General features: G+C 50.8%; 1 protein-coding gene across 1 annotated transcript in view; it reads left to right on the top strand.

Moving 5' to 3' along the window:
- GRIK4 (glutamate ionotropic receptor kainate type subunit 4) overlaps positions 1–25,803 on the top strand; it is a 289,498-nt gene that overhangs the window by 96,243 nt on the left and 167,452 nt on the right. The window contains exon 2 of the mRNA XM_080817730.1: positions 20,831–20,995. Within this exon, the coding sequence (XP_080673856.1) occupies positions 20,831–20,995 (165 nt within the window). The remainder of the gene's footprint in view (positions 1–20,830; positions 20,996–25,803) is intronic.

Genomic DNA, 25,803 nt, shown 5'->3' with positions numbered 1-25,803 from the left:
CAGGAGGGAGGGGGAAGGGCTTCGTGAAAGGCGTGGTTGACTGGTAGGGTTCTCCTCTGCCCCCTGAAAAGTCCCTGAGAGGGGACTCAGTCCCATGACGTAGAGGAGGGACCAACCGCCCTCAGAGGAGATGGTCCATAGGCCTGTGTGAGGAAGGAAGTCAGAGTGGAGGAGAAACCCCCACAGGTCTTATCTCTCCTCATCCTGAAAGCCTAGACTGACAGGGTGGTCAGGACAGGGAAAAGTACAGCTGGTGGGTACAGGAGGGGAGAAAAACATCAGGAAGGTGTCCCCTTTCAATTACAGATACCCTGGTGGGGTGCTGGCGAAGGAAGAGAGAGCTGGCTTGCCTGCCAGCCAAAGGCAAGAGGACATGGAGGCCTTGTGTTGGCCACCAGACATTCTAGAACATGGAGGCCACTGTGTCTTCTGGGAGTGAGAGCCTGGGCCCAGGGTTACACAGATCTAGATTCAGAGTCACAGTGGAAGTGGTCAGGTGATTTAAGGGGTCTATTTTCTCTGTCATCACCTATAAAATAATAATAGTAATGCCCACTGTTAGGGCATTGTATGTGAAAGTTAAAAAGAAAAACACATACAAACTGCCAGACACATGGAAATATCCAGAAAATAGTGATTTTCCCTAAATCACGAGAGAGGAATCTTCCTCAAGTCAAATAATTCCTTCTCTTCCTTCTCCCTCCCTGCCTTCTTTCCTCCCTCCCTCCCAACTAGCCAGCTACTATGTATACATCACTTAGCACATAAAGGGTGATTTACTACACAGAACATTCTAGGAGAAGCATTGTGATATACTGGGCAGCATATTGTTGTGGAGCAAAGGATCTGATATTTACTTTAATCTCTTGCCACATCAGCTGCATGGACTTGAATAATTTAATCTTTCTGGGCTTCTGCAAGCTCATCCATGAAATGGGCATGACAATATTTTACTGTTACCTCCTAGATTATTATAAGGTACAAATGAGATCAGACGTGTGAAAGTGCTTTATAATCTGTAAAAAAAAAAAAACAAAAACTAAAACACAACCCAGTTCTCTGGGGGCGCCTGGGTAGCTCAGTCGGTTAAGCATCTGCCTTCAGCTCTGGTCATGACCCAGGGTCCTGGGATGGAGCCCCGTGTCAGGCTCTCTGCTCAGCGGGGAGTCTGCTTCTCCCTCTCCCTCTGTCCCTCCTCCGACTCCTGCTCTCTCTTTCTCTCGCTCTAAAATAATAAAATCTTTAAAAGAAAAGAAAACAATTCTTTGTATTTAAGAAATCATTTTTAGTTGTGGTGGAATGTATAGAACATAAAACCAGCTTAATCATTTTTATGTGCACAGTTTGGAGATTTTACGTGCGTTCATACTGTTGTTGTTGTTTTTGAAGATTTATTTATTTGAGAGAGTGAGAGAGAGAGAGAGCGGAGGGAGGAACAGAGGGAGAAGGAGAGAGAGAATCCTCAAACAGACTCCCTGCCAAGCCCAGAGCCCGACACAGGGCTCCATCCCAGGACCCTGGGATCATGACCGGAGCCGAAACCAAGATTCGGATGCTTAACCAACTGAGCTACCCAGGCTCCCCCATTCACACTGCTTCACAAACATTACCACCACCCAGTCTCTGGAATTTTTTTTATCTTGCAAAACTTTGTACCTATTGAGCAATGACTCCTTATTCCCTGTGTCCTCGATCCCCCGGCAGCCGCCTTTCTACGTTCTGTCTCTATGAAGGTGAACACTCTTAGCTATCTCCCATAGGTGATTGTACTTATCTTTTTGTGTCTGGCTTCTTTCATTTAGCGTGATGTGTGTAGGGCTCATCCATACTGTAGCAGGTGTCAGAATTTCCCTCCTTTTTAAGGGCAACCAATATTCCATTCTATCTATGGATGCCACATTCTTTTTACCCGGCCGTCTGTTGATGGACACGTGGATTGCTCCCATGTTTTGGCTACTGTAAGTGAGGTTACTATCAATAAAGGCACACAAATATCTCTTTGACATATACCCATATACGTCAGCCTCTTTTGGATATACACCCAGAGGAGGAGCTATTGGACCAGATGGTAATTCTGTTTGTAATTTTTTGAGGAACCATCATACTGTTTTATACTGTAGCTCTACCAGTTTCATTCCCACTAGCATGGCACAAGGATTCCAATTTCCCCACATTTTTACCAACACTTGTTATTTTCTGGGTTTGCGTGTGTTTGTGTGTGTGTGTGTGTGTGTGTGTGTGTGTGTGTGTTTTAAAGATTTTATTTATTTATTTGACAGAGACACAGCGAGAGAGGGAACACAAGCAGGTGGGAGAGGGAAAAGCAGGCTTCCCACTGAACAGGGAGCCTGATGTGGGGCTCGATCCCAGGTCCCTGGGATCCTGACCTGAGCCGAAGGCAGATGCTTTATGACTGAGCCACCCAGGTGCCCTATTTTCTGGGTTTGTTTGTTTATTTGTTTGTTTTCTTCTTGATAATAACCATCCTAATGGTTGTGAGAAAAAAAGAATTCACAGTCTTAGTGGTTCACACAAGCACTTGATTTCACGGTAGCTTACCTCCTTCAAAACAGAAAACAGGGAGGCATACAGCATGATCGAAGACATATCTTGGAAGGAGTCGAGTTTGTTCCGGGTGTGGTCCCTGGATTAGCAGTGTTACCAGCTGAGTTGTTAGAAATGAAGATGCTTGGGTCCGAATCAGAAACCCAGGGGTGGGACCTGACGGTCTTTATTTTTATAGCCCTCCAGGGGCTTCTGACGCAAGTTCAAGGAGTAGAAGCCGATGAAGCTGGGTGTGGGTTAGAGGCTAGTTTATGTGGCGTAGAGCTGGGTCGGGGAGTTCACGCTCTGCTTATAACCCTCTGGTGACTGCCCTTTACAGTGAGAATAAAATTAAGCTTCTCATTATGGCCCACGAGGCAATATGATCTCCTCTGTCCCCCTCTTCACCTTCCCTCCTTCCGTCCTTCCCGTCGTCATTCACTACACTCCAGCCACTGAGCACCAGCGCCTGCAGGATCTGGAGGCATTGGAGGGATGTCACACCTGGGGAGGGTGCTCCTGGCATCTAGTCCTAGTGACGCCCAACTTACCGTGACCCCCAGGACAGCCCCCGACAGCAAAGAACCATCTGGCTCCAGATGTCAGGAACACTGAGCCCAAGAAACTCAGCTCTAAACGAGGCTGCTGGTTGCAGGAATGGAAAGAAAAGAAAAAAAAAAAAAGAATATTTCTATTCGGCAGGGTAAGATTTTGTCCCCATCTGTGCCTCCCGTTGTGACTTTAAATCTTCCTCGTAACAAAATCAGAAGACCCCAAGCACAGAAAATTCCTCTGGGAATATGGTGTGCCATGCTTTCATCCTGTTTCTCTAGGTGCCTGTCTCACGCTCTGGCTAATCTTGGGTTTTTTTTTTTTCCTTCTTCCCTCTTCCCCTCTCTTTCCTCCTCCTTCCCTTCATCCCTCCTTGGTCCTCTTGCTTTTTCTTCCTTTCTCCTTCTGCTTCCCCCATCCCTTCTCTCTCTCTTGGTTAACTGCTCATTATGAAGATTTGAAGTTTAGTGGGTTTATGGTCTCAGTCCTTAATTTTTAAAGCAGGTAATTGCGTAGTCTATACTAAATTAAATTTACTAGCTTTCTACTTCCGTGGCATATGGTGTCTGAATGGGGCTGCTTTTTATCTCCTGTAGGTTAGTGCTGTTTCTTTTCCCTTGTCCCTCTGTGCCTTTCGACTATTCTGATGACAGCCACTAAGCCGCTCTTCCAGCCAACAACACGTTTTTAGGAAACTCAGCCAGTTACAGCGTGAGATTGCCAAGACCGAGACCTGGTCTACCGAGTTGCAGTGTGGACCCTGTTCTTCGTGACAAGGGTTGTTGGTCTTCCCTAAAGGGGCCACTCCACTCTTCCTCGCTATTGCTCCAAAAAGCACTGCGTATGCAATTCCCCAGGGATACGCTGAGGGGGCCGTGGACACCTGCTGAAGCTTAAATTAGTCTCATGGAGAAACAGGGTACATAGAATGGGTTTTTGAGGGAGGACAGACCAGAGAGGTATCTGTTTGTGTGCGGTGCTCTGTAGACCACGTGGGAGGTGCTGGCCTCAGGGAGGCTGACGGGAACTGAGACCGAGTTCCTTCCCTACATTCTAGATGGAGGCTCCATGGGAAATTTGCTTTCCAGCACAGAGAACAGGGACTGTCCTCCCCGCTCAGAAATAGTAACTACAGCGTGAGGTAGAAGGTTGGCACATTTTGATGACATGAAGCTCCTCTCTTCCCACGTTAGGAAAAGGGCAAGAGAAAGAAGATGACGTTATTTGAATATATTTTTTTTAATGAATGAGCAAATGAATATTCTGTTCTTCTCCCATTGTGGGGCTGCAGCTTACTCTGTAAACCCCAGTGTCCTCCTGGATAAATGTCCCCTGTCCTGGTCCCACTCCCAGGGAGATGACGACAATGAATCAGATCTATTGCTTGTGCTTTGATCTCCTGGGATAAGAGACGGAGAACTCCAAGGTGCGCGAGGAATCAAAGTCATGGCCCTGTGGATTTTTTCGGGCCATATTCTTGCAAAGAACTCAAAGCTGTCCTAATCGGCCATTATCTCTCCCTTGCCCTTTTCTCTGAGTGGAGGGACATTAGCATCATCCAAACGTGTCAAACTTCTAGCGCCTGTTCTAAGGATCATTTCCGATCCGAGGTGACAAGGTCCCACATTGTAAATGGAAGCAGGCGGGGTCCTACTTTATTCACAGCTGTGGTGAATCTAGGGAGCTAAGGAGCCCTCGGTGCTCTGATGGCCCAGGCTCTCTCCGCAGACTCAGGGAGGGGGCCTGAGGTAATGATGATGTGACCGGATGGAGACGGAGGGTTGGGTCAGCAGACCACACAGAGCGCTTGTGACTCAGAGGTGGGGGATTATGGGGACGGCAGCTGCCCACTTCCCCACGGAGCTCCCCTTCCAGAGCCTGCCTGGCGTCCTGCTTGTGCTCTCTGCCTCACTCCCCACTCCCATCACCATCGCCCCAACTCGTCCCCGAGTGTTTGAGAACAGGAGCCAGAGCAGCCTTATGTCCCCACGTCCCGTGTCCTGGGTGGTGTCTACCCCACTAGCGCCTGGCGTCAGATAGGTGATCAGTACTTGCTCACCGAACTGAATTCCCCCAGACGTGAAGCCGACCTGGGCTCAGTGTCCTCTAGAAGTGAGGCAGACCTCCTGGGCACCCTTGGACTTGCTCGACCCGTTAGGGCTCCCAGCAGCCCCCATCACTCCCCGAGCCTCTGTCTTCATTCTGCTCCAGCCCATAACTCGGCCGGAAGGCTGTCACCGGCAGCCGTTAGAGAAGACAAACAGGCAGCTCCAGCACCCACGGCTTCTCTCCCGCGCCTGGCTCTGCGCACGGGGAGCCTGGAGCGTGGGGACGCCAGGCACTGTCCTGCCGCAGTCGTGCATCTGGTCCCGTCAAAGCCAGCCAGGGGAGCTGCCGTGGACAAAGCTGGTGGCCCCCTCTGGGACCTTGGGAATTCATGGGGACTGTCCTTCCCCCGGAGGAAACCCAGAGGGATGTGGCACAATCCAGAGAGAGAAGCCAGCTCTGGGTGACCTGGGAATATCAATGAGGTATGCGGAGACCTTACAGAGCGGCTGTATTAATAAGGCTCTAAATGCAGAGGTAATCGCTGGTCATGACAGGGACTGGTTCATAGATTTGTTTGCAGGGATGTGTCCTTCGGTTAACTGCGGGAGGATGGAGGAGGAGGGGATGGAGCTAAAGGTGAACCGTGTTGTGAAAGTCCCAACCATCAACACACATCGAGATCGGGTCCTTTGACAAGTCTGGAAGGCACGTGTGGTGCGTAGCGTTTGCCTGTATCTGCTCTGAGTCTTGGTGGGGGGGGGGAGCGGGGGGAGGACAGGAGATGATGGGATGTGGCTTCTGCCCTTGCGGTGTTCACTGTTCAGAGGGCTGCCTCGTGGCACCAGGAAACAGCGCTCTGCCCCCACCCCCTTCTCATGCACTGGCCGCATCGCCCACCTTCCCTGGGATCCCTTCCCCTCGCAGCTGTGTGCTCTGTCTCCAGCTTGTACTCCCCCTCCAGACCTCCCTGTAGACCCTTTCCAGCTTGTCATGGAGCCCCATTCTGGGGAGAATCCAAACCTGTCAAATAGAGTGCTTCCCTTCCACCCATCTCCAGAGGCAACTGCTCATGAGAGAGAGAGAGACAGAGAGAGAGGCAGCTGGATTTCCCTGCTCCCCATCCTGCCTGTCCTGCCTTGTCCCGAGAGACAAGTCTCCACTCGCCCGGCACCTGCAGTTCTTACGTCGGGCTGTGATTCCTGGCTCACCACGTCCTCTCATCTCTAGCTTTGCTCTCACAGGATCGTCCCCAGCACCCATGGGTCTGTTGTCTTGTGCCATTGCTTCGGGGATACATAACTTCCACCTCCAGTGGCCTTCTCCTCTCCATATCCCTTTCTAACCCATACTCAGGACTGTGGCCACGCTGGGTGCCCTTCTGCCTTGGAAACCTGAAATTTCAAAATCTCATGGTCTGCAAACAAGTATCCTAGGCTCCCTGCTTTCCCCGTCTTGCTCCCGTTACTAAAGTTCTTGCCACATCCACATATCCACGTACCCCCAAGCTCTCCGTAGCCGCTCAGCTGTGTGGGCTGTGTTCATTTGGACTTTTGCTGGGTTTCACCCCCTTTCCCCATCATGCTTTCAACTCCTGTGTCCCCTCATCCCGCCTTCCCACACGGTGCCTCCCACCCTTGACAGTACAGACATCTACCTGCCTTGCTTTTGTCTGTGTCCTGAGACTGCTTGCAAAAAAAAAAAACAAAAAAACAAAACCAAAAAAACAAAAAAACGGCCTCTCTTCATTTCATCTGGGTCCAAACAGAAACATGGTTACATGTTGGAACACCTGTTCTTAGCTTTCGCCTGAAACCACCTACGCCATCTTTGCCACTGTTGCAAGGATGACATCAGAAGGTGATGATCTTGCCTCTTTTCAGAGACAATAGAAATGGTCGAGCTCAGTCTCCCTCAACTCCCCCTTCCCCCACATGTTTAGTTAGAGCCATACCGATGAGTATTAGACTGACACTGTGCGGTGTTGTAGCCACTAACACTCAAGCCCTTGAAATATGGCTTATCTGAATTCAGATGGACTGTTTATTTTTTTTTTTAAAGATTTTATTTACTTATTTATTTGAGAGAGCATGAGCTCATGCGAGTCTGCAGGGGTTGGGGCAGAGGGTGAGAGAAAAAGAGAGAATCCCAAGCTGACCCTGCACTGAGCGTGGAGCCCCACACGGGGCTCGATCTGACGACCCTGAGATCGTGACCTGAGCCGAAACCAAGAGTCAGGAGCTTCACCTGCTGAACCACCCAGGGGCCCCTCAGCTGTTTAAGGATAAAGTACACACTGGATTTTAGTATGAAAACAATATGAAAGATCTCAGTGATTTTATATGGTATAAAGAGTCACATTTGGAAATTTGGGTTAAATAAAATGTTTAAATTGCTCCCATGATTTTGCCTGCTTTTTCTTACTTGTTCGGAATGTGGCTGCTAGAACACGTCAGGTTACAAGCATGGCTCACGTCGCGTTTCTGCTGGACGGTACTTAGCTGGAGCTTCGGCTGCCTGGTAGCACAGCGAGCTGAAGGAACGTGCGGTGTTTCAAAGACAGAAGGGTGTTTCTCTCGGGTGTGAGTCCCTGGGTCGGCCTTGGTCCCGGGCTGGCTAGGGGCGGGCGGGGCCCAGGAAGACGTGCTGCCCTCATCAGTGCATAGCCTCCGTGCATTCCTGTTGTCACTATTTACAGTCAGCAGGAAAAGGGAAAGGGAGTCCAGGGCAAGGGGACGGCCTGGATGTGTCATGGTTGTTTCCACTCAAGCACCCTGTCCCCCTTCGGCTCCTGGCCTCCCCCAGCTGCAGAAGAGGCTGGGGAACATGGTCTGGGGTTGGGCAGCCGTGCGTGCAGGTGGCACTTAAGAGTGTTTCATGATTAAAAGGAAGAATGGGAGAAAGGCCCTGGGCCAGAGAGCGGTCTCTGCCGTCTCTGCGGTCTCTGCGGTCTCTGGGTCTCTGCGGTGGGCTCTCCTTCCTCTCAGCCTCCCCCCCCCCCCCAACCTACACCCTGTGCCCCAGGCTCTTTCTCTATTGGCCTTTCTGCAGCACTCGCGGGGACAGTGCCCCCTTGCTTCTGACAAGATCAGCTTCTCCCTGCCCTCGGGCTCCTTCTCCTGAGGCCCTCTCCTGCGAATTAGAAAACCCTTCCTGGGGCAAAGTGAGTCACTCCACCTGCTGCCCTAATCCCTCTCCTTCCCTTGAACACAAGCTCCCAGACTCCTTCACCTTCTCACCTCCTTCTTGAGCAGCTGGGGCTGCCTGCTATCCCCACCTTCTCCTGGAAGGGCTCTCACCAGGGTCCCCGGTGACTGCCTAGTTGCCGAATCTCCTAGAACGTTCTCAGTTCTTATCTTATTTGACTTTCATCCAGCCTCAGTGCTGTGTCTCAGCCTCTTGCATCAGCTTCTCTTTCCCTACCTTCTCCCCAGATGTTGAGACCCCAGGGCCTGAGCCTCATCCCTCCTGTCTCTCCATGGTCCACCCTGTGTCTCGAGCCTGGATTGTTCTCTGGGGAGCCAGGCCAGTGACTGTCTCTGCTAAACAGAGTGCCCCGAGCTTAAATACAATCCCAGACTCATCACCTGGGTCCTTCTCCAGAAACAGAACGAATAGCCTTCATCTTTACACCCCTGTGTTCTCGATGCTAGTCAATGACGTCACCGTCTCCATCTAAATAGTTGAACCAGGAGCCCTTCACATCTCCTCCTACCCTCCACAGGCAGCCGCTCTGTTCGTGGCATCCCACGAATCGTGCTCAGCTCTGCCCCATCCCTCTCCATCCCTCACTGTCCTGCCCCTCGGCACCTGCCTCATCTCTCTTTCCTGGGTTCTTGACATCACCCCAGACTCCTCTTCCCAGCTCATCGGTCGGTTGCCGCCCCCGTCCATCTTCCATGCCATGAGTGATGGCGCTAAAATGCAAATCTGATGACGTCACCGTCTGTTGAAGGTCCTCCTGTTGTCACCTCCATTCAGTTCCCTGGCATGACACACAAGGTCCTTCCTGCTCAGACGGCTTCCTCCCTTCCAGCCTCTTCTGCCAGGTGTTTGGGCCCCTGACACCTGCTGAAGCATTTAGAAGCTCTGCATGCTGGAACGCACCTCATTTCCCGGCCTCCCTGGGATGCTCACGGGCCTGCTTCAAAGTTGTGTCTTCCGTGAAGCCTGGTGCAGTACCTGGGAGGCAGTAGCCCCTGGACTCCTGTGTGCAATAGATAGATAGATCGAGGCCATCCCAACAACTTCTCTCCACTACCCAGAAGAATCTGTGCTTCCTGCGAACTCTGTGGTTTTCTCTCGTAAACCACTTATTGTCTCTAAACCCCTCCCCGCAAATGTCTTTGAGAGCCAAAGACCCACTCGTAGTTTTCTGCAATTTTCCAGCACCTGGATGGCTTACAGATGGATCATAATGGGGTTTGGTCATAACACTTAACCGTATCAGGTTGTGGCTATTTGATTTTATGGCTGCATTCTCCTCTGGACACGTTAAAAGCAGAGATACATCTTATCCTTCTCTACGTACATAGTGCCTTGGTTAAGATAGATGCTTTAATAGGTATTTGATGAATTCATAAATAAAGGAATGATTGAGTGGATGAACGCATTGCCTGTTTCAATTACAAAGCACAAGATTAAGTGCTAAATGAATGGCACAGACCGTGAGAGCATTGGAGGATTCGAAGCCGGCAGAATCAGTGCGGGCTGGAGTTGTCCAGCACCTGCCTGGGTCCGGGCCGGAGGGAACTTGAGAATGGCGCAGAATTTAGGTAGGGTTTGGATATGGGTAAAGAAAAGCAGAATGCTTTCCAGGAAGAAGAGATTACCTCGAAAAAAAGAGAGGACAAAGTGACAGACTCCACTCAGTGTTCAGCAAGGACTACCTTGATGTAGCTGAGTGGTCAAAGAGTTTGGTAGAATATGAGCTTGGAAAGGTGTGTGGTGCTAGATTGTGGAGGGTGTGGATGGGAGGCAGGTGAATCTGCAACATGGAGAAGCTGGGTTTTCACAGGGGAGAGGCGGGGGATGGTAGTGGGAGCAGAAAGAGAGCAGGGTTTGGGGGCACATCCCTTGGTGGTCCTCGGTACAGTGGCGGGAGGGCTGGGGAGAGAGCAGAACAGCTCCGCCATGGATCGCGTGTAGGAAGGCAGAAAGAGCCCCCCATTCTACGAAAAGATAATGGGTTACACTTGGGACATGGAGTTTGGAAGGGCCTCCAAGGGAAGATTTGTAAGGAAGGAGAACCTTAGTGAATTCAGAGGTGGTGGAGGCTCAGGGTGGAGAAGATGCAGAGGAATTGGAGGCAGTAGGTATAGATCACAGAGTTTAAAATGTCTCATTGGCTGAGGGTGAGGACAGAGGGTAAGAAAACGTAGGAAAGAGCCAGAAGAATAGTAACTTTTTTCTCATCAAAGTGTTTTTAAAAAAAATTGAGGTATCATTTCCATATGATAAACTGCCTCTATTTTGAAGCAGACAATTTGATAAGCTTTGCCGTTCGTACACCTGTTATACCATCACCACAGTTCAGATGATGCAGTTTTCCATCACCCAAGAAAAATTTCTTGGGGCCACTCTCATTCTTCACTTCCCCTCCTTCCTCTGCTCAGCCATCCCAGGCAGTCCCCAGGCAACCACCGATCTGCTTCCCATCACTACAGTCTAGTGTGTATTTTCTAGAAGAATATATACATGGAATCATAAAGTCATGCTCTTTTTGTCTGACTTCTTAAATTCCATTTTATTAGTGAGTAGTATTTTGTTGTATGGGTATACCACAGCTTGTTTATTTATTCCCTTATGGGTGGTTGTTTCTGGTCTTTGACTATCACAGAGCAAGTTGCTATGAACATTTATGTATGAGTTTCTGCGTAGACTAGGTTTTCCTTTCTTTTAGATAAATACCTAGGAGTAGAATGGCTGAATCGTATGGTAGGGGGAGGTTTAACTTGTTAAAAAATGACCAAACAGTTTTTTAAGTGATTATGCCATTTTATGTTCCCACCAATTGTGTATGAACATTCCAGTCCTTCCAGATCCTCGCTGGCTTGGTGTGGTCAAGCTTTTTAATTTTAGCCATTCTAGTAGGTTGATGGCAAGATCTCATTATGGTTTTAATTTGTATTTCCCCAAGACTAATAATGTGGAGCGTATTTTCACATATTTATTTGCCACCCATGTAACTTCTTTGGTGAAGTATACATTCACATCTTGGGGACATTGCTTAAAAATTGGATTGTTTGCGGGGCACCTGGCTGACTCAGTCAGTGGAGTGTGTAACTCTTGATCTCAGGGTTGCGAGTTCAAGCCCCATGCTGGGTGTAGAGATGACTAAAAAAAAAAATCTTTAAAAATTGGATTGTTTGGTTTATTATCGAGTTTTAAGAGTTCTTTGCATATTCTGGATACAAGAGCTTCAGCACATATATGCTCTTTGTATATTTTCTCCCAGCCTGTGTCTTGTCATTCTATTTTTCATGGTGTCTCTTGAAGAGCAGACATTTTTAATTTTGATAAAGTCCACTTTGTCAGTTTTTTTTTTTTTTTATTTTATCGGTTTTGCTCTTGGTGACTTTTTTTAAAAAGATTTTATTTATTTATTTATTTATTTGACAGACAGAGAGCACAAGTAGGTAGAGAGGCAGACAGAGAGAGACAGGCGGGTGGGGGAAGCCAGCTCCCTGCTGAGCAGAGAGCCCGATGTGGGGCTCGATTCCAGGACCTTGAGACCATGACCTGAGCTGAAGGCAAAGGCTTAACCCACTGAGCCACCCAGGTGCCCCTCTTGGTGACATTTCTAAGAAATCTTTTCCAACTAAAAGTCACAAAGATTTTCTTCTAGAAGTTTTATAATGTTAGGTTTTATGCTTAGGTCTACGATCTGTTTTGTGTTAATTTTTATGTATGGTACAAGACAGGGTTGGAAGTTCTTTTTTTTTTTTTCCCTCAACGTATGGATATCCAACTGTTCCAGTGCAATGTGTTGAAAATATCATTTTTTAAATGCACTTTTGTCAGAATCAGCTGGCCATGTACGTATGGGTCAGAGTAGTAATTTTGAAGGAAGGACTAGAAGTTGGCATAACATCCTTCAAAAGCCAAGACGAATTTGGCTCAAACATTTACAGAGTGCCTCCTGTTGTCAGGCAGGGTGCCAGCCACTGGGGATAGAAAAGATTAAAGAGGAGATGTTAAAGATGAAACTGATCATTTGGAAATAGAGTATGTGTGGGACTCTATGGCTGTACATCCTTGTGGCCCTTGATCAACTTCCGTGTTCAGAGAAAGCTTCCGGAAGGAGGGGATGTCTGAGCCGAGGACTCATGCTGAATGAGAGCAGTCAGTGAGCCATGGGGCAAAGGCGGAAGGAGGAGCATGTGTACAAGTGCCCAGAGACCCGACAGCATGCGTGTGCGTGCACGCGTGTGGGTTTAGGTGGTGCTATGATCTTTCGGTATTTCTAGAAAGTAGAGAGGGATGAGAGAGAAGCAGAACATAAGGTTCGAGAGAGGGAGCCAGGTCTTGTGCAGCACACCAAAGAATTCCATTTATTTTGAGACCGAAAGCTAAAAGCAGGGGTTTGCGCCTTTCGGTGACCAGCACCTGCGTGTGGGCATGGCTGAGGACTGCCACATGGTGGCTGAACATTTGGTGGGAAAACCAGGTGAGAGGGAAGAGGTTGCTGTTGAGTGGTCGAGAGGAAAGGACTGAATTTGGACCATGGGGCTGAGAGAGAGAAAAGGGGACAGACCTGGGAAATAGTGAGGGGCAAAGCCAGAGCCGTTGGAGGTGAGGGATGGAGGTAAGGCCACAATGCCTGGAGGGCTGGCGCTGTCATTAGCTAAACTCAGGAAGAACATAGGAGGGAAGAGGGTGAGTTGCCTTTGGGTCTTAATCAATTTGAGATGCTCATCGAACGTTTATGTGGAGATGTCCTCAGGCAGGTGGGCATCGGTAATGGGTCAAGATCACTGGCAGCCTGTGGGAGTGAGTCAAGAGAAGGGCCGTGCACAGACCTGGGGGCTCTCCAGTGTTGCAGGGTCAGCCAGAGGCAGCGGACCTTGACAGAATGGGCAGAGAAGCAGGAGGAAAGCCCCAGAGGCTTCGTGTCATGGAAGCCTCCAAAACTGAGAGTCTCAGGCAAAGGACTTGGAACTCGGGACTCCAGACGCTCAGCTCTCAGGTTCAGAGGAAACCAGCAGGCGGCTACCGAGCGGTCTGGCAGCTCACAGGCTCCAAACCCAGGTGGCCATTAAGAGCTGTGTGATCTTGGGCAAGTTGCTCACCCTGCCCCTCTCTCAGTTTTCTCACCTGCAAAATGGGGCAGTATGTTGCGGGATTGTGTGAGGATTACCTGAAGCAACACAGGCGATGATCTTGGAATGGCCCCCGGCAGACGGCGAACAATAATGCCAGCTAGTGATAGAATCGAAGAATCCAAGCGTCCCCTGACTTCACAACAATGACTGTTTCCGTGACTTTGTATGCACAGCATGAGTGGGCTGGTGGGGACGGAAGGCAGCTTATAGTGGCCGAAGGGGATGTGAGATGAAGTCAAGTCAGCGAAATGTTGAGCAATCACTTGAGAAGTCCCGTTTGGTTTGGAGGTAAGAGGGACGGGCGAGCCAGAGGGTCATACACGGTCTGTGCGGTCCATGTCGGGTCCCTGAGCACGTCCTCGAGAAGGGGAAAAAGCTGGTCTGGGGGAGAGGCGGAGGATCAAGGGGAGAAGGGAAGCATGGTGGGGCAGGGTGTCGGGAGAGGAGAGCTGGGTGTGGTAGGGCTCCCCTAGAACAGGGGCCCTCATGATCTGAGCCTGCTGGAAAGGGGCGCCTAGCTGTTCCAATCGCTTCCAAATGTGACTCTTGATCGTGGGGTCATGAGTTTGAGCCCCATGTTGGGTATAGAGATTATATACATACACACATACGTTAAAAAAAAAAAAAAAAGGAGGTAGAGGCACGAAGTATAGACAGTTCCCTGCAAATGGCTTCGGATTAACCTCTCTGTGGACGAGAGAGGGAGTGGGAGCTGGGTGATGGCTAGAGGTGAAAATCCAGGGAATGGGCCTTCTGTCCAGCTCCCCCATTCATATGTTAAAGTCCTAACTCCAGCCAGGCCCTTCCGAGTGAGACTGCATGTGGAGACAGTGTCTTTGAAGAGATAATTAAATTAAAATGAAGTCATCAGGGTGGGCCGTAATCCAGTATGACAGGTGTCCTCATAAGAAGAGGAGATTAGGATACAGCTGTGCACTGAGTGAGGACGCAGGGAGAGAATGGAGGAGGGAGGCCTCAGAAGAAACCAGCCTTGCCCACACCTTGATCTCTGACTCCTGGAAAATAAATTTCTGTTGTTTAAGCGTCACTCGTCTGCCCTGCTTTGTGATGGCAGCCCCAGCAGACACAGTCTGGAATGTGAGAGGGAGCTGGCCAGGCGAGGCCAAGGGCAGAGGGTGGTCCTGGGTTGCCCCCCAGGGGAGGAGGAAGGCTGTGGGTTTGGGCTGGAGTGGCCTGCACAGTGGCGTGGCTTTCTCCAGCAGGAGGGATGACTGGGTCTGGGTCTGGGGTACAGAAAGGGACACGAGAGCACAGAGGTGAGCAGGGGAAGCTGGTGCAGGTGACACTCGGGCTGGGAGCGAAGCCAGCTGCCTCCCTGGAACTCCAAGGGTCTCTTCTTGTTAGGACAGGTCTCTAACCGGCTGAGCTGCACAGCCGACAGAAGGGCTATGGAGCCTGCCTGTCAAGACTCTCCCGTAAAACCTCTTTATTCCCCGCTTTAAGAGTTAAGAGTTATCAGAGTGCTTGGAAGTCTTCAGGAGGGAGATTCTGGAAGATCCGAAGGATTAAGGGAGGTTGATTTTCCAACCGGAGGCGTCACTGCTGGGCTCTTGGGGGCAAGCCCTGTTCCAGCTCCCCCAGGTGAGCGGAGAGTAGAAGTACCAGCCCCCAGGTGCCCGGGGGGACCCCGCTGGCCCTGCACCGTGGAGCATGGGTTCGGGGGGACCGCCCTCCGCCTCAGCAAACAGCGAGTGCTTCTGCACCGTGTCACATTATTCTTTCACTCAATAACCATTCATTAGGGGCTCCTGCACGTGCGTCTGGAATTGTTCAGGAACAGAGATGAATCAGCCGTGGCCCTCAGCCTCAAGAAGCCAGCTGCCTCGGGGAGAAAAGACGGAGAAACAGATAGGCATAATAAAAAAGTCAAAAGTGATTCGTGTCTAATGAAAGGTACAGAGAAATTTCTGTGGGAGTTTTAAGGAAGAGGGAATTAATTTGGGATGGGGAACCTGGGAGTTTCAAAGGAAGGAGAGATCACTCTGAGCTTTTTAGGTTCAAGCTAGTTGAGGAAAGTTCTAGAGAGAGATGTAAAAGGTAAACAGCCCTCCAAGGCAGTGAGTGGTCTCTTGGGAAACCTAAGGAGCGCATTGGGCTGGGGGAGTCAGGGAGGACTTCTTGGAAGAGGTGGGTCTCAGGGGAAGAAGGGACAGAGCTGGTGTCAGCAAAGGCATGGGAGAGGGAAGGTAAGCCAGCTCCTGTCCTAACATGGGGGTGCTGTTGCTGTGTGAGTGGCAGGCGGTGCTCCAGCTAGAAGGGCATTGGGAAGCTAGACTGCAGAGGGCCTGGTTCCATTCTAGATACTCAAATGGGACCAACCCTCGGATTATGGGGAGGCCTGAGGACTTTGAGCAGATGAGTGATAATCATGGCCACACTCACGGGGTGAACCAGAAAGGATTAGAGTGGGCACAGCCAGGCCTGCCAGCCCCGGGGAGGCATCCTCTCCAGAGTAGATGTAGGCCTGGGCCCAGAACATGGAGAGAAGACCTTAGGGTAGAGGTGGGCACAGAGTCAAGAGGCCGCTTTTTCCTTGGCACGAGCCTTAGAACTCAGAGAGAACTGGGCGGAGGTAAAGCTATTGGCTCGTGGGAAGAAAAGCCCAATGTCAATGTTGAGGGTCACCAGCTCCCTGGGCGCAAGAGAGGCTTGTTGAGGACATGTGATGTACATATCACTGTGCACAAGTCCCCACGGCTGGAAACCTGGGAAAGACCCTGCTCCCTGATCACCTGTCCCCATCTCAGCCTTGTCCTGGCTGTAGCCCCGGACCTTCCCGTGTCTCCTAGCTCGCTTCTCTGCAGAGCAGTCCTGGGGGATGGCGGCTGTGCCAGGTGCTACTGCTCCTCATTAAGCAGCAGCTGGGAGCTCGGAGCATCCTGGCCCAGCGTGGTCACAGGGCTTGTGGGAAAGAACGTGGGGCCAGGAACATCAGCGGCACACTCGGTCTGAGTACACTGCTCTCCACCCCCGGGGGCCCCTCGTTGGGGACTACCAAACAGCAAGGTGCTCTTGGTAACCGCCTGTTGGGAACATGTTCTTCTGGTGTCCCAACAGGGCCCGAGTTGGCCCCTCACCCTTTGTGTCCACAGCCCCAGCCTCTGGGTTCCTGTCATCGTCCTGATTATTCTGATCCCAATACGTTTGATGCCAACCAACCACCCAGTTGAGACTGTTCCCAGACAGGAGTTAATCATTGTCTAAAACCCCAAATCTAAAGAAAAGTGGTACCCAGAGCGCAGAGGTTGGATGGAGTGCAGAGCCCTTCTTTAGACCCTGTGGGGAGGGAGAGAAGAAGGAGGTACTCAGGGGACCTCCTAGGCCCCTTAATAGAAAATCCCCACGTTCCCTCTTCCACACCTGGCCATGCTCCCTCTGTCTCAAAGTATGTCCAGTGACGCTCTGTGAGTTGATTCTGTGGTGTCCCGCGGCTGGCTGACGTCCCGTACATCTGGGTTTGCACTGGCACGTTATCTCTGTCGGCTCGGGGCTGCCATAACAAAACGCCGCAGCCTTCCTGGCTTCGACAACAGACATTTATTTCTCGCAGTTCTGGAGGCTGGGAGTCCAAGGTCAAGGTGCCAGCAGACTCGGTTTCTGGTGAGAGGAGCCTGCTTTCTGGCTTGCCTTCTCGCTGTGTCCTCACGTAGTAGGAGAGAAAGAGGTCTCTCCCGTGTCCTTTAGGACACCCATCCTATCCGATCAAGGGCTTACTCTTAACGACTTTTCATATCACTTTGATTACCTCTTCAAAGCGCTGTCTCTAAATGTCTTTGTGTTGGGGGCTAAGGTTTCAACATGTGAATGCAGTGGTGGCGGGGGCAACATTCAGTCCATGGCACGTGTCCTCAGTGCACACTGTTCAAGAAGAGAGCACACAACCCTGAAACAGACTATTGGGTGTGCGGTGCCTCCTGTGGTTTAGGTGTGATTGTGCCCTTTGTCTACTGATGGGACAGAGGCAAGACCGGTGTCGAAAGCCTGAACGACCCTATTAAAGCATTACTGAAGTAAATCCCCTCCCCTGCCAGAGGGCTGAGCTCCTTTAGCTTGACAGGGGACATGGGCGTTTTCTGAGAGATTATTTTATTACTTATTTTATTGCAGGCGATTTCCTAACATTTAAAGATCATATGGTCCAAAGAGAAGAATGCCCCCTCATCTAGAAATCTTGTGGGGCTTGGGAGCATTAGCTAAGGGAATGTCCAGAGGCCCAAGGTCCTGCCTGTTAGTGTTTCAGAGTTGATTTGCCTTAGTGACACTTTCTTTCCTTAAGGAGGCTGCCAAGTTCATGTGCTCCGCTGCGATGAATGGAACTGGGTCCTCCCAAAATTCACGTGTTGAGATCCTAGCCCCGCCTCCAACCCCACCACTGATAGCTTAGTATTAGGAGGCAGGACCTTGGGGAAGCATTCCATCTAGATGAGGTCATGAGGGCCTCCAAGGACAGGATGAGTGCCCGTAGAAGATTCCAGAGAATGTTGTCCCTTTCTTTCCACCCTATGAGGACCATGTGAGAAGGCAGAGGTCCGCAAATCAGGAAGCAGGCCCCTCATCGAACCCAGCTCTGCCCGCACCCTGATCTCAGGTCCCCCCACCTCCATCCAGAACTGGGAGAAAGAAATGTTTGCCGTATAAGCCATCCAGTCTATGGTATTTTGTGGCCGCAGCCTGAGCTAAGACACCCCTGCCTAGTACACCCCCTTCTCAGCAGCAAATCCTGACAAAGACAAGTTTTACTAGAAGGAAGATGAGCCTTGGTTCTGGGTAGAGGGTCTGCATGAGGCCGACCTGGGGTCACCTTCCGCCTCTCCCCCTCACCAGCCCTGTGAATGTGAGCAGGTCCCTCGACCTCTCTGACCATTTTCTCATCTCCAAGCGAGGACAACAGGAGGAACACGCTCATCTCAGAATCATTACAGAGATTAAGTGAGCCCATATCCACTCAGCACTTAACGCTAATGTCACGGAATAAATGTGGGCCTGTTCACGTAAAACTCAAGTGTCAGGGATCTTGTGCCTCTTTCTCATGACTTGTGTGTGATGGCTATGCCAATTCCTGACATGGCTGATGTCTCTTTTCTATGTTTTAGGGTTAGAGTAATGATTTCTATTTTATTTTTAACAGCGAAACATTTTTTTCCCCCATATCAAGTCTTCTGTGGAGCCCCAGTATCCAAAACTGACGGGTGTGGAGGTGTGCTTGTTGAAGCTGGCAGGGGCTTGGGACCCCCATGTGGCCTCTCCCTCTGCTTCCTGATGGAGTCCAGGGCCCTCCAAGGAACACCATTTAAGAATCACTTCTACAGGCTGCCCTACTTCCTTTTTCTTCCCAGAGTCTTCCTCCTGGAACATTGTAGCACAATATTTTAGGTGTCTGCTTCCCGAGGAAACTTCTCATCCTGGTCTTGCTTTCCTGAGGTTACCTGGGTAGATATTTTGGGTGTCCTCAGTCTCTTCAATCACGCATGTGTAGCTCTTTGGGCTGCTCTTACAGGTGGTGATCACACCGGGTGTTTGAGGATTTCGCTGCGTAATTTCCAGAAGCCCACTTGAATGGCGGGTCTTGGGATGCGCCTCTGTTACCCAACGTGTGGCCCAACCAATGTCAACGAAATCTGATTTTTATCATCCAACAAGGCTGTGCATATAAACACATCCACACATCACGGGGGGGAAAAGGCTTTGTAATATTCTGTGCCCTGGATTTCGGGTTGGAAAATGGGTCACAGTAGGTGTGGGAGCAGTGTACAGAAAAGACAGCGTGGGACCTGGGTCTCTTCTGTCCACGCCAGTCGCAAAGATTTCACATGTCGGTGAAACCTATTTGGATCGATACCCCATGTCGCTTTTCTGAGCCTTCAACCTCTGAAAGATAAGCTTGATACTTCTTCTTCTTTTTTTTTTCTGTAAGAGCTTTATTAAAGTGTAATTCATATGCCACACGATTCACCCATTTAAAATATACAACTCATTGGTTTTTAGTGTATTCACAGAGTCAGCACCCCCAAATGAACCACTGTGTATGTGTTAGTAGTCAACTCCCCCCCCCGCCATTTGTCTCAGCTTTCCCACCACTGCCACTGGGCAACCACTGATCTACTTCCTCTCTCTGTGGATTTACCTTACTGGAAATTTCTTACCAATGGGATCATCCCGTGTTTTTTTGTGTCCGGCTTCTTTCATTTAGCATCGCGTTTTCAAGGTTCATCCATGTGGTGGCCCGTGTGAGTCCTTCATTCTTTTTTCTTGTTGAACACTGTCCCATTGTATGAATACACCACATTTGCCTTACTCATTTATCAGTTGACGGGCACTTGGATTTTCCTACTTTTGAGCTATTATGCAGAGCGCTGTGATAAGCATGTATGTACAGGTTTTTGTAGAGATTTGCAGAGATTTGCAGTCTTGTAACTTCCTCTACCAAGAGAACGAAGGCTACCCAGAGCTAGGTTTGTTGAGCTTTTCAGGTACTGGGCCAAGCGCTTGACACAGACCATTCAGGTCATTGTCATGATGGCCCAAGGAGTGGGATCTCTCCCCATTCTACAAGCAAGGAAATAGGTCTCAGAGCTGCTGTGGGACGGACCTGGGATTTGAACGCAGGTCTCTAGGTTTCCAGAACTCTTACCTTTAATGCTGCTTCTGGAAGATGGGCAGCTCGTGGAACTAAATGACTCCAACCACTCGTTTTAAGTCACGCCAGTCCAATGCGTGTGATGTGTCGCTTACAGACATTATCTTACTGAATGCTCACACCACCAAGGCCCTGAGGTTGTCTTCCTACTCTTCATGTTCAGGGAGGAAAAGAGGTTCCGAGAACCTGCCTGGCCCACCAGCCAACATGATTCCTCAGTGTCCGAGCCTGGAGAGCTGGCGTGCGGCCGAGTGTGCCACGACTCCCCCTCTCGTGCCTGGTCTCCTTTCCCCCTCTCCTGTCTCAGGCAGAGTCCTGCAGATGCCCAGAATACCATTTCCAAAGGACGGCCCCTGTGTCCCTTCCTTTGCACGTCTGTGCCTGTGTGTGCGTGTCGGCGTACCTCCAAGCATGTCACCACATCTGGGTCTGGTACACGTAGACCCCGGTGGCCTGCTGTGACATTTCGGGGTTTCCGAGGTGGATAGGCGCATTAGAATTCATGGCCGTGCGTGGCTACGAACCAAGACCCTCAGCATGTAGAGGACTTGCTTTTGGAATAGTTCCAAGAACGGCACGGGGGCGGAGGGGAGGCGGGGAGCTGTCTGGCAGAGGTGGCAGTGGGGGGCAGGGGAGGAGAGACTGGAGAAAGAGGAGGGTAACAGGAGAGGGTACCAACTGTCTCCGTGTGGTTGCCTGCCCACAGCTGCTATCTTGGATGATCCCATGGAGTGCAGCAGAGGGGAGCGGCTCTCCATCACCCTGGCCAAGAACCGCATCAACCGCGCTCCTGAGAGGCTGGGCAAGGCCAAGGTCGAAGTGGACATCTTTGAACTTCTCAGAGACAGCGAGTACGAGACTGCAGAAACCAGTACGTAGAATGAGCAGGGCTGCCCTCTGCTTTCCCTGCTGGTAAGAGGGGCTGAGGTAGTGTGAGCTGCACCCGTCCCCAGGCCTGTGGTTAGAGATTCTCTGGAGAGGGGCAGAAACATGCACCAGCAGGCCCCGAAGGGCTCAGTCTGGGGGAGATTCCCAGTTTTTGTTGCCAAGTGTGTGTGAAGTAGAATTAAGACAGGATGCTCATTCATTCATTCGCTCATTCACCCACTCATTCATTCCTTCATCTATGGATTCATTCATCTCCTGGACATATTGTACACAAACCCCTGAATGAAACCTTGTGCGTGATTTAGAAAAGACGGGTGTAGCTAGCTGGGGGGGGGGGGTCACTTAGTCAACACACATCTGATCACCTATCTTGCTTGTTTGTGCGGAGGGCAGCATTGTGGGACTTGGGATGGAGTTTAACCGCTCTGTGGGTGACCTTGGACAAATTACATATCCCTGTTTAACCTCAATCTCTTCATCTGCAAAATGGGAATGCTAGGCTCTCCTTTGCCAATCTTGTAGGTTGTTGTGGGGTTTAAAGGATGCGAAATATAGCAAAATCCTCTGTGAGTTGCAGGGGTTTACAGACATACACAGTAGGGCACTCAGGTCCCATGTGTGGAGCCCCTACCACGTGCTGGGCACTGCTTTTGATTCTACCAACGCGAGAGTTAAGTGTTCTTGTCCCCGATTCACAAGAGAAGCTGAAGCTCAAAGATGATGAGTAACTTGCCCATCCACAGAGGAGTCAAGGGCTGAGCCGGTGCTAAACCCTGGAGTCCTGAGCTCCCGCTGCAAGGCTGCACCGAGGCCACCACGACCTCCCTGGAATCCTCTGGTGTGTTGCTGGCTTTACCTTGACAACTTTCCAGGCTGAGCTTCCCCAGTCAGTGGGCCGGTGGCTCAGAGCCGAGCTGGCCATGAACAACCCCAGTGCAGAAGGAGGGAGAGGAGCCCCCCAGCCTGGAGAGGCGATAAGGTCTCTTCCCTAAGATTCCGCCCCATCTCCTCCCTTCGTCACCCATTTTAACCTCAATGGCAAAAACAGACAAAAAGACGAACAACTTGCTCAGGTATATATTGAGACAGCTGGTCTTCTGGGGCAGGAGAGGAGGATTCAGCAGTGCTCTGATCTGGGCCATTAGTGCTGTGAGAGAAGAGACACATCCCACCAGCCCAAGTGCAGTAGGTAGGGTGTCCTGTGGATCCAGACAGAGCAGGAAGGGAGGAAGACAGCAGCTCTGTCTCTGCCTTGGGGACAGTGCAGAGAACGAGGTAGACACAGACCCTGCCGTCCACCGGCTCGCAGTCTCTCCCCTGTGTGTACATCAGCGGCAGCTTCCCTCAGCATCTCTTGGTTTGCATTTCCAAGGTAGAGGATCTGCTGGGTCCAGCACATCTTGCATGGCCGATCTCACCAGTCACAGCTGTTGGCCAGACGGGCCTAATAACTACGAGCGTCCAGGCTTAGGGTCCGAGGATGGGTTCCTGCCTAACAGAACAGGACTGGTGAGACCAGCCGGATCTGTGGACACAGTTTCGTCCCGATGGGGGAATGGAGGCAGAACAGGTGCCTGAAATAGCCACACACTTATTCAGTCAATCAGGTAATACATATGTAGTGAACGCCAGCTGTACTCTGTTCTAGGCCCTGGGGATTCAGCAAGGAGCCGGTAGAAATCCTCGCTGGCAGAGAGATGAAATTCTAGCACAATGAAAGTAAGATTCCAATTTCTCTGCATCTTCTGAATGAGATCAGAAATACCGGCGACAACTTCTTGTGAATCTCCTCGTCTGGTTTGTGGTGGTTCCTTGTCCAGAAGGACAGGTCTTTGACAAGGGGCCAGATTCCTGGATAGTGCTGTAGAGCGTTCTTCCAGCCCCTTCCTTCTCTTGGGTTCTTCAGGGTTTCCCTGGCGGAGCAGAGAGCACAGATCGTGCACTGGGATTGGAGGTCTTTACCACATGTAAATTTCCTCTCCCGGTGACCCAGGCAGCCTGGCTTCTTAAAGTCAATACTTCTAAAATATTAAGCCAGATGAATCAGGGGAATAAAAGAAACTGATATTTTTATTCCACGTTCGAGAGCTTTGGGACATATTTTTCATGCCCTTCTTTTAGGCACCAAGTATTTTTATGAGCTCGTAACCCTTGGTTCAGCTTTTACATCTCAATGCGTTTGAGGCATGATTAGCATTTGTTAGAAACAGGGCTTCTGGATCTTTCTACCCCAAAGGCCTTTCATCTGAAGCCAGAGCTGTTCCCCCACAATGGATTTTAAGTACCACCCAGATAGTTCACAGGAAGGTTCTTTGGTTTGGAAACTTTGGTTTCCCTCCCAAAGTAAGGGAGAGAACGGGCAAGTGCTGTTGGCTGAAGCCAGGCGGGGACTGGACTTCAGTGGCAGTTTTGGGGGAAGGAGATAGGAGGGAGACGGGGTCCCTGGATCAGGGAGGGACAATAGCTCTATGATGCCTGCTTTGGGGCATCTGTGTTACAAAGAGTAAGAACATGGATTTTAGGATCAGACTGGCCACCTTTAAACCCTAGCTCTATGATTTACTAGCTATGTGACAGTGGGCGAGACGCCGACCGTTTTGTACTACAGTTTCTGTGCTGGTAAAATGAGGGTAATGGTGACACCTCTTACTGGGGTCGTTTGGAGCACAGCACAGGACAGCGGCGAGGCGCCTTACTTCAGGCGTGGGACTGGCATTCAGTAGGCAACTGCTGTGGACTTGGCTGTTGGCTCCCACCCCCTCCTCTAAGCAGGCTTCCTCCCCCGCATCTGCCTCTCTCCTCTGTTCAGAGTTCAGCCTTCCATACACAGCAGCCCTGTCTGCCTCCCAGCACCTCCCAAGTGGCCTGTCTTCATGTCAGCACCCCTCCCGGGGCATCCATCATAACTGAACATCCCCTTTCTCTTTCCAGTTCTCAGGGTTTGATGCCTCTAACAGCGTGGAGCCTTTGGGCAGTGCCGTGGGCCACCCAAAGCCAGCTGCTGCTCCATATCCTGGGCTGTGTTTTCCCCAGGTTAGGTGCCCAGGGCTAATTTGCATTATTAACTTCAAAGGATCTGAGTCCATCTGGGCTCCTGAACAGTGACCCCAACCTCACACCTGTCACCCCAGGCCAGGTACTCTGCTTCCAGGGGACCAAGGAGACCCTGGCGGTGATGTTCTTGGTTGTGGAGAGCCGAGACACTGCTCTAAGTTGGGGTGGTAACATACCAGCAATGGACAGTAGTACCTCCTTGCAACAATGGGTGAATTTGCAAAAGCTCTGTACGAGTTGTGCTGTCATGATTCGTGTTCAGGGAGGGAGTATCAGTCGAGGGGAACAATGACTATTTCAAGAATCCAAGACTGCTAAGTGTAAAGCAACTGAAGACTCCGGCGTCCCAAGTTCCACCTCCTCATTTGATGATTCAGAACGAGGCTGGGAGGTGGGAAGTACCAGACGGGGTGTCATTAATAACAGCCCCGGACACTGGAAAGTTACAAGTACAAAATCACCTCCTACTGTATCTGGTTCACTTAGATGTTCATATAGTGGGTTTGTATAAAGCCGGGGTCCTCCATGAAGCTCCCTCAAACCCGAGACCGGGTCCATTCACCTCCCTGCTCCTCTCACCATCGCCTCAGTCTTCTTGATGTTTGACTTCCTAACTCTCTCCACGCATCCCCCCCGATCTGAAATAAGAGGGATGAACAAGACCCATGAGGTCATCCCCTTCCTGCCTGGCCCTGTCCCTCCCAGCGTCTGTATCTTATCTCCACCTCAGCCTTTCTCGGGCAGGGAGGGTCCCATGGGCCCTGCCTCCTCTCTGTCCCATAGATCAGTGTGTCTCCCCCGGCTGCCGTACTGGACTTAACGGAGTGCCCACTCCCTTATCATCCAAACACCCGGAGGCGCCTGCTCCTGCCAAAGCCAGTTTGAAGTTTAATTTACTGCAGAGCTAGAAGCGGGGGGCCTCTGTGTCAACCGCTTGCCTCTGCCGAGGTTTGTCTCTGTGAGGCCAAGCGTGCTATCAGCTGTCCACACGGCTTCCCCTGGAAACTCCAAGACACGCGGGTTATCCGGCCCCACGTGGCCTCTGGGTGCCTGGAGAGGAACCTGGCATGTGGAGCTCCGGCTGCAAGCTTCCTCCTCCCGCATGAGCTCCCCCAGCTTCTCACAGGCTCCGTGGCTGTGACCTCGGGTGGTTGGGAGAAACCTCTAGTAAGAAAGGGTGAGCATCCCCCCATCAGTTCAATAGAACAAATCCAAGGCAGCATAAAGGGAGACGGTGAGAAAGTCACATGCGTAGTGATGAGTCACTCAACAAATATTCCTTGCTCCCCACTCTCTGAGCTCCCCACATCACGCATGCACAGTATGGACTCAGAAACACATTGAAATGCAGTGCTTAGAAATCGTCTGGTCCAACCACCTCATGGTTGGGGGTCAGATGGGGAAACTGAGGCTCATAGTCTTTTCCAGGAGGCGGTTAAAACCCAAACATCCGAAAAGTGACATAAAGTTAAGTAGCTCTGCTGTGTGGTTCAGACACGGGCAGAGCATGGTGGGAGCATGAGGTGTAGCCGGTGGTCAGGTAAATCCTCTGGACGGGACCTTAGCATGTTTGGTGGGCGGAGAGCAGGGAAGCAGGGTCTTGGGGCAGGAAGCCACAGTGCATTGGGACACAGTGACAGATGGGCGTGGCTGGAGCAGAAAGGTTCTGTAGGGTGGTGGGGAAGCCCGGGTAAGCAGTGTAGACCGGGGTCAGGTTCTGACACACCAGGATCCTAA

Source organism: Martes martes, assembly GCF_963455335.1.
Source record: "Martes martes genome assembly, chromosome: 10".
Lineage (NCBI taxonomy): Eukaryota > Metazoa > Chordata > Mammalia > Carnivora > Mustelidae > Martes > Martes martes.
Note: the sequence above shows the minus strand (reverse complement) of the source record. Positions and strands in the feature narration are given on the sequence as shown.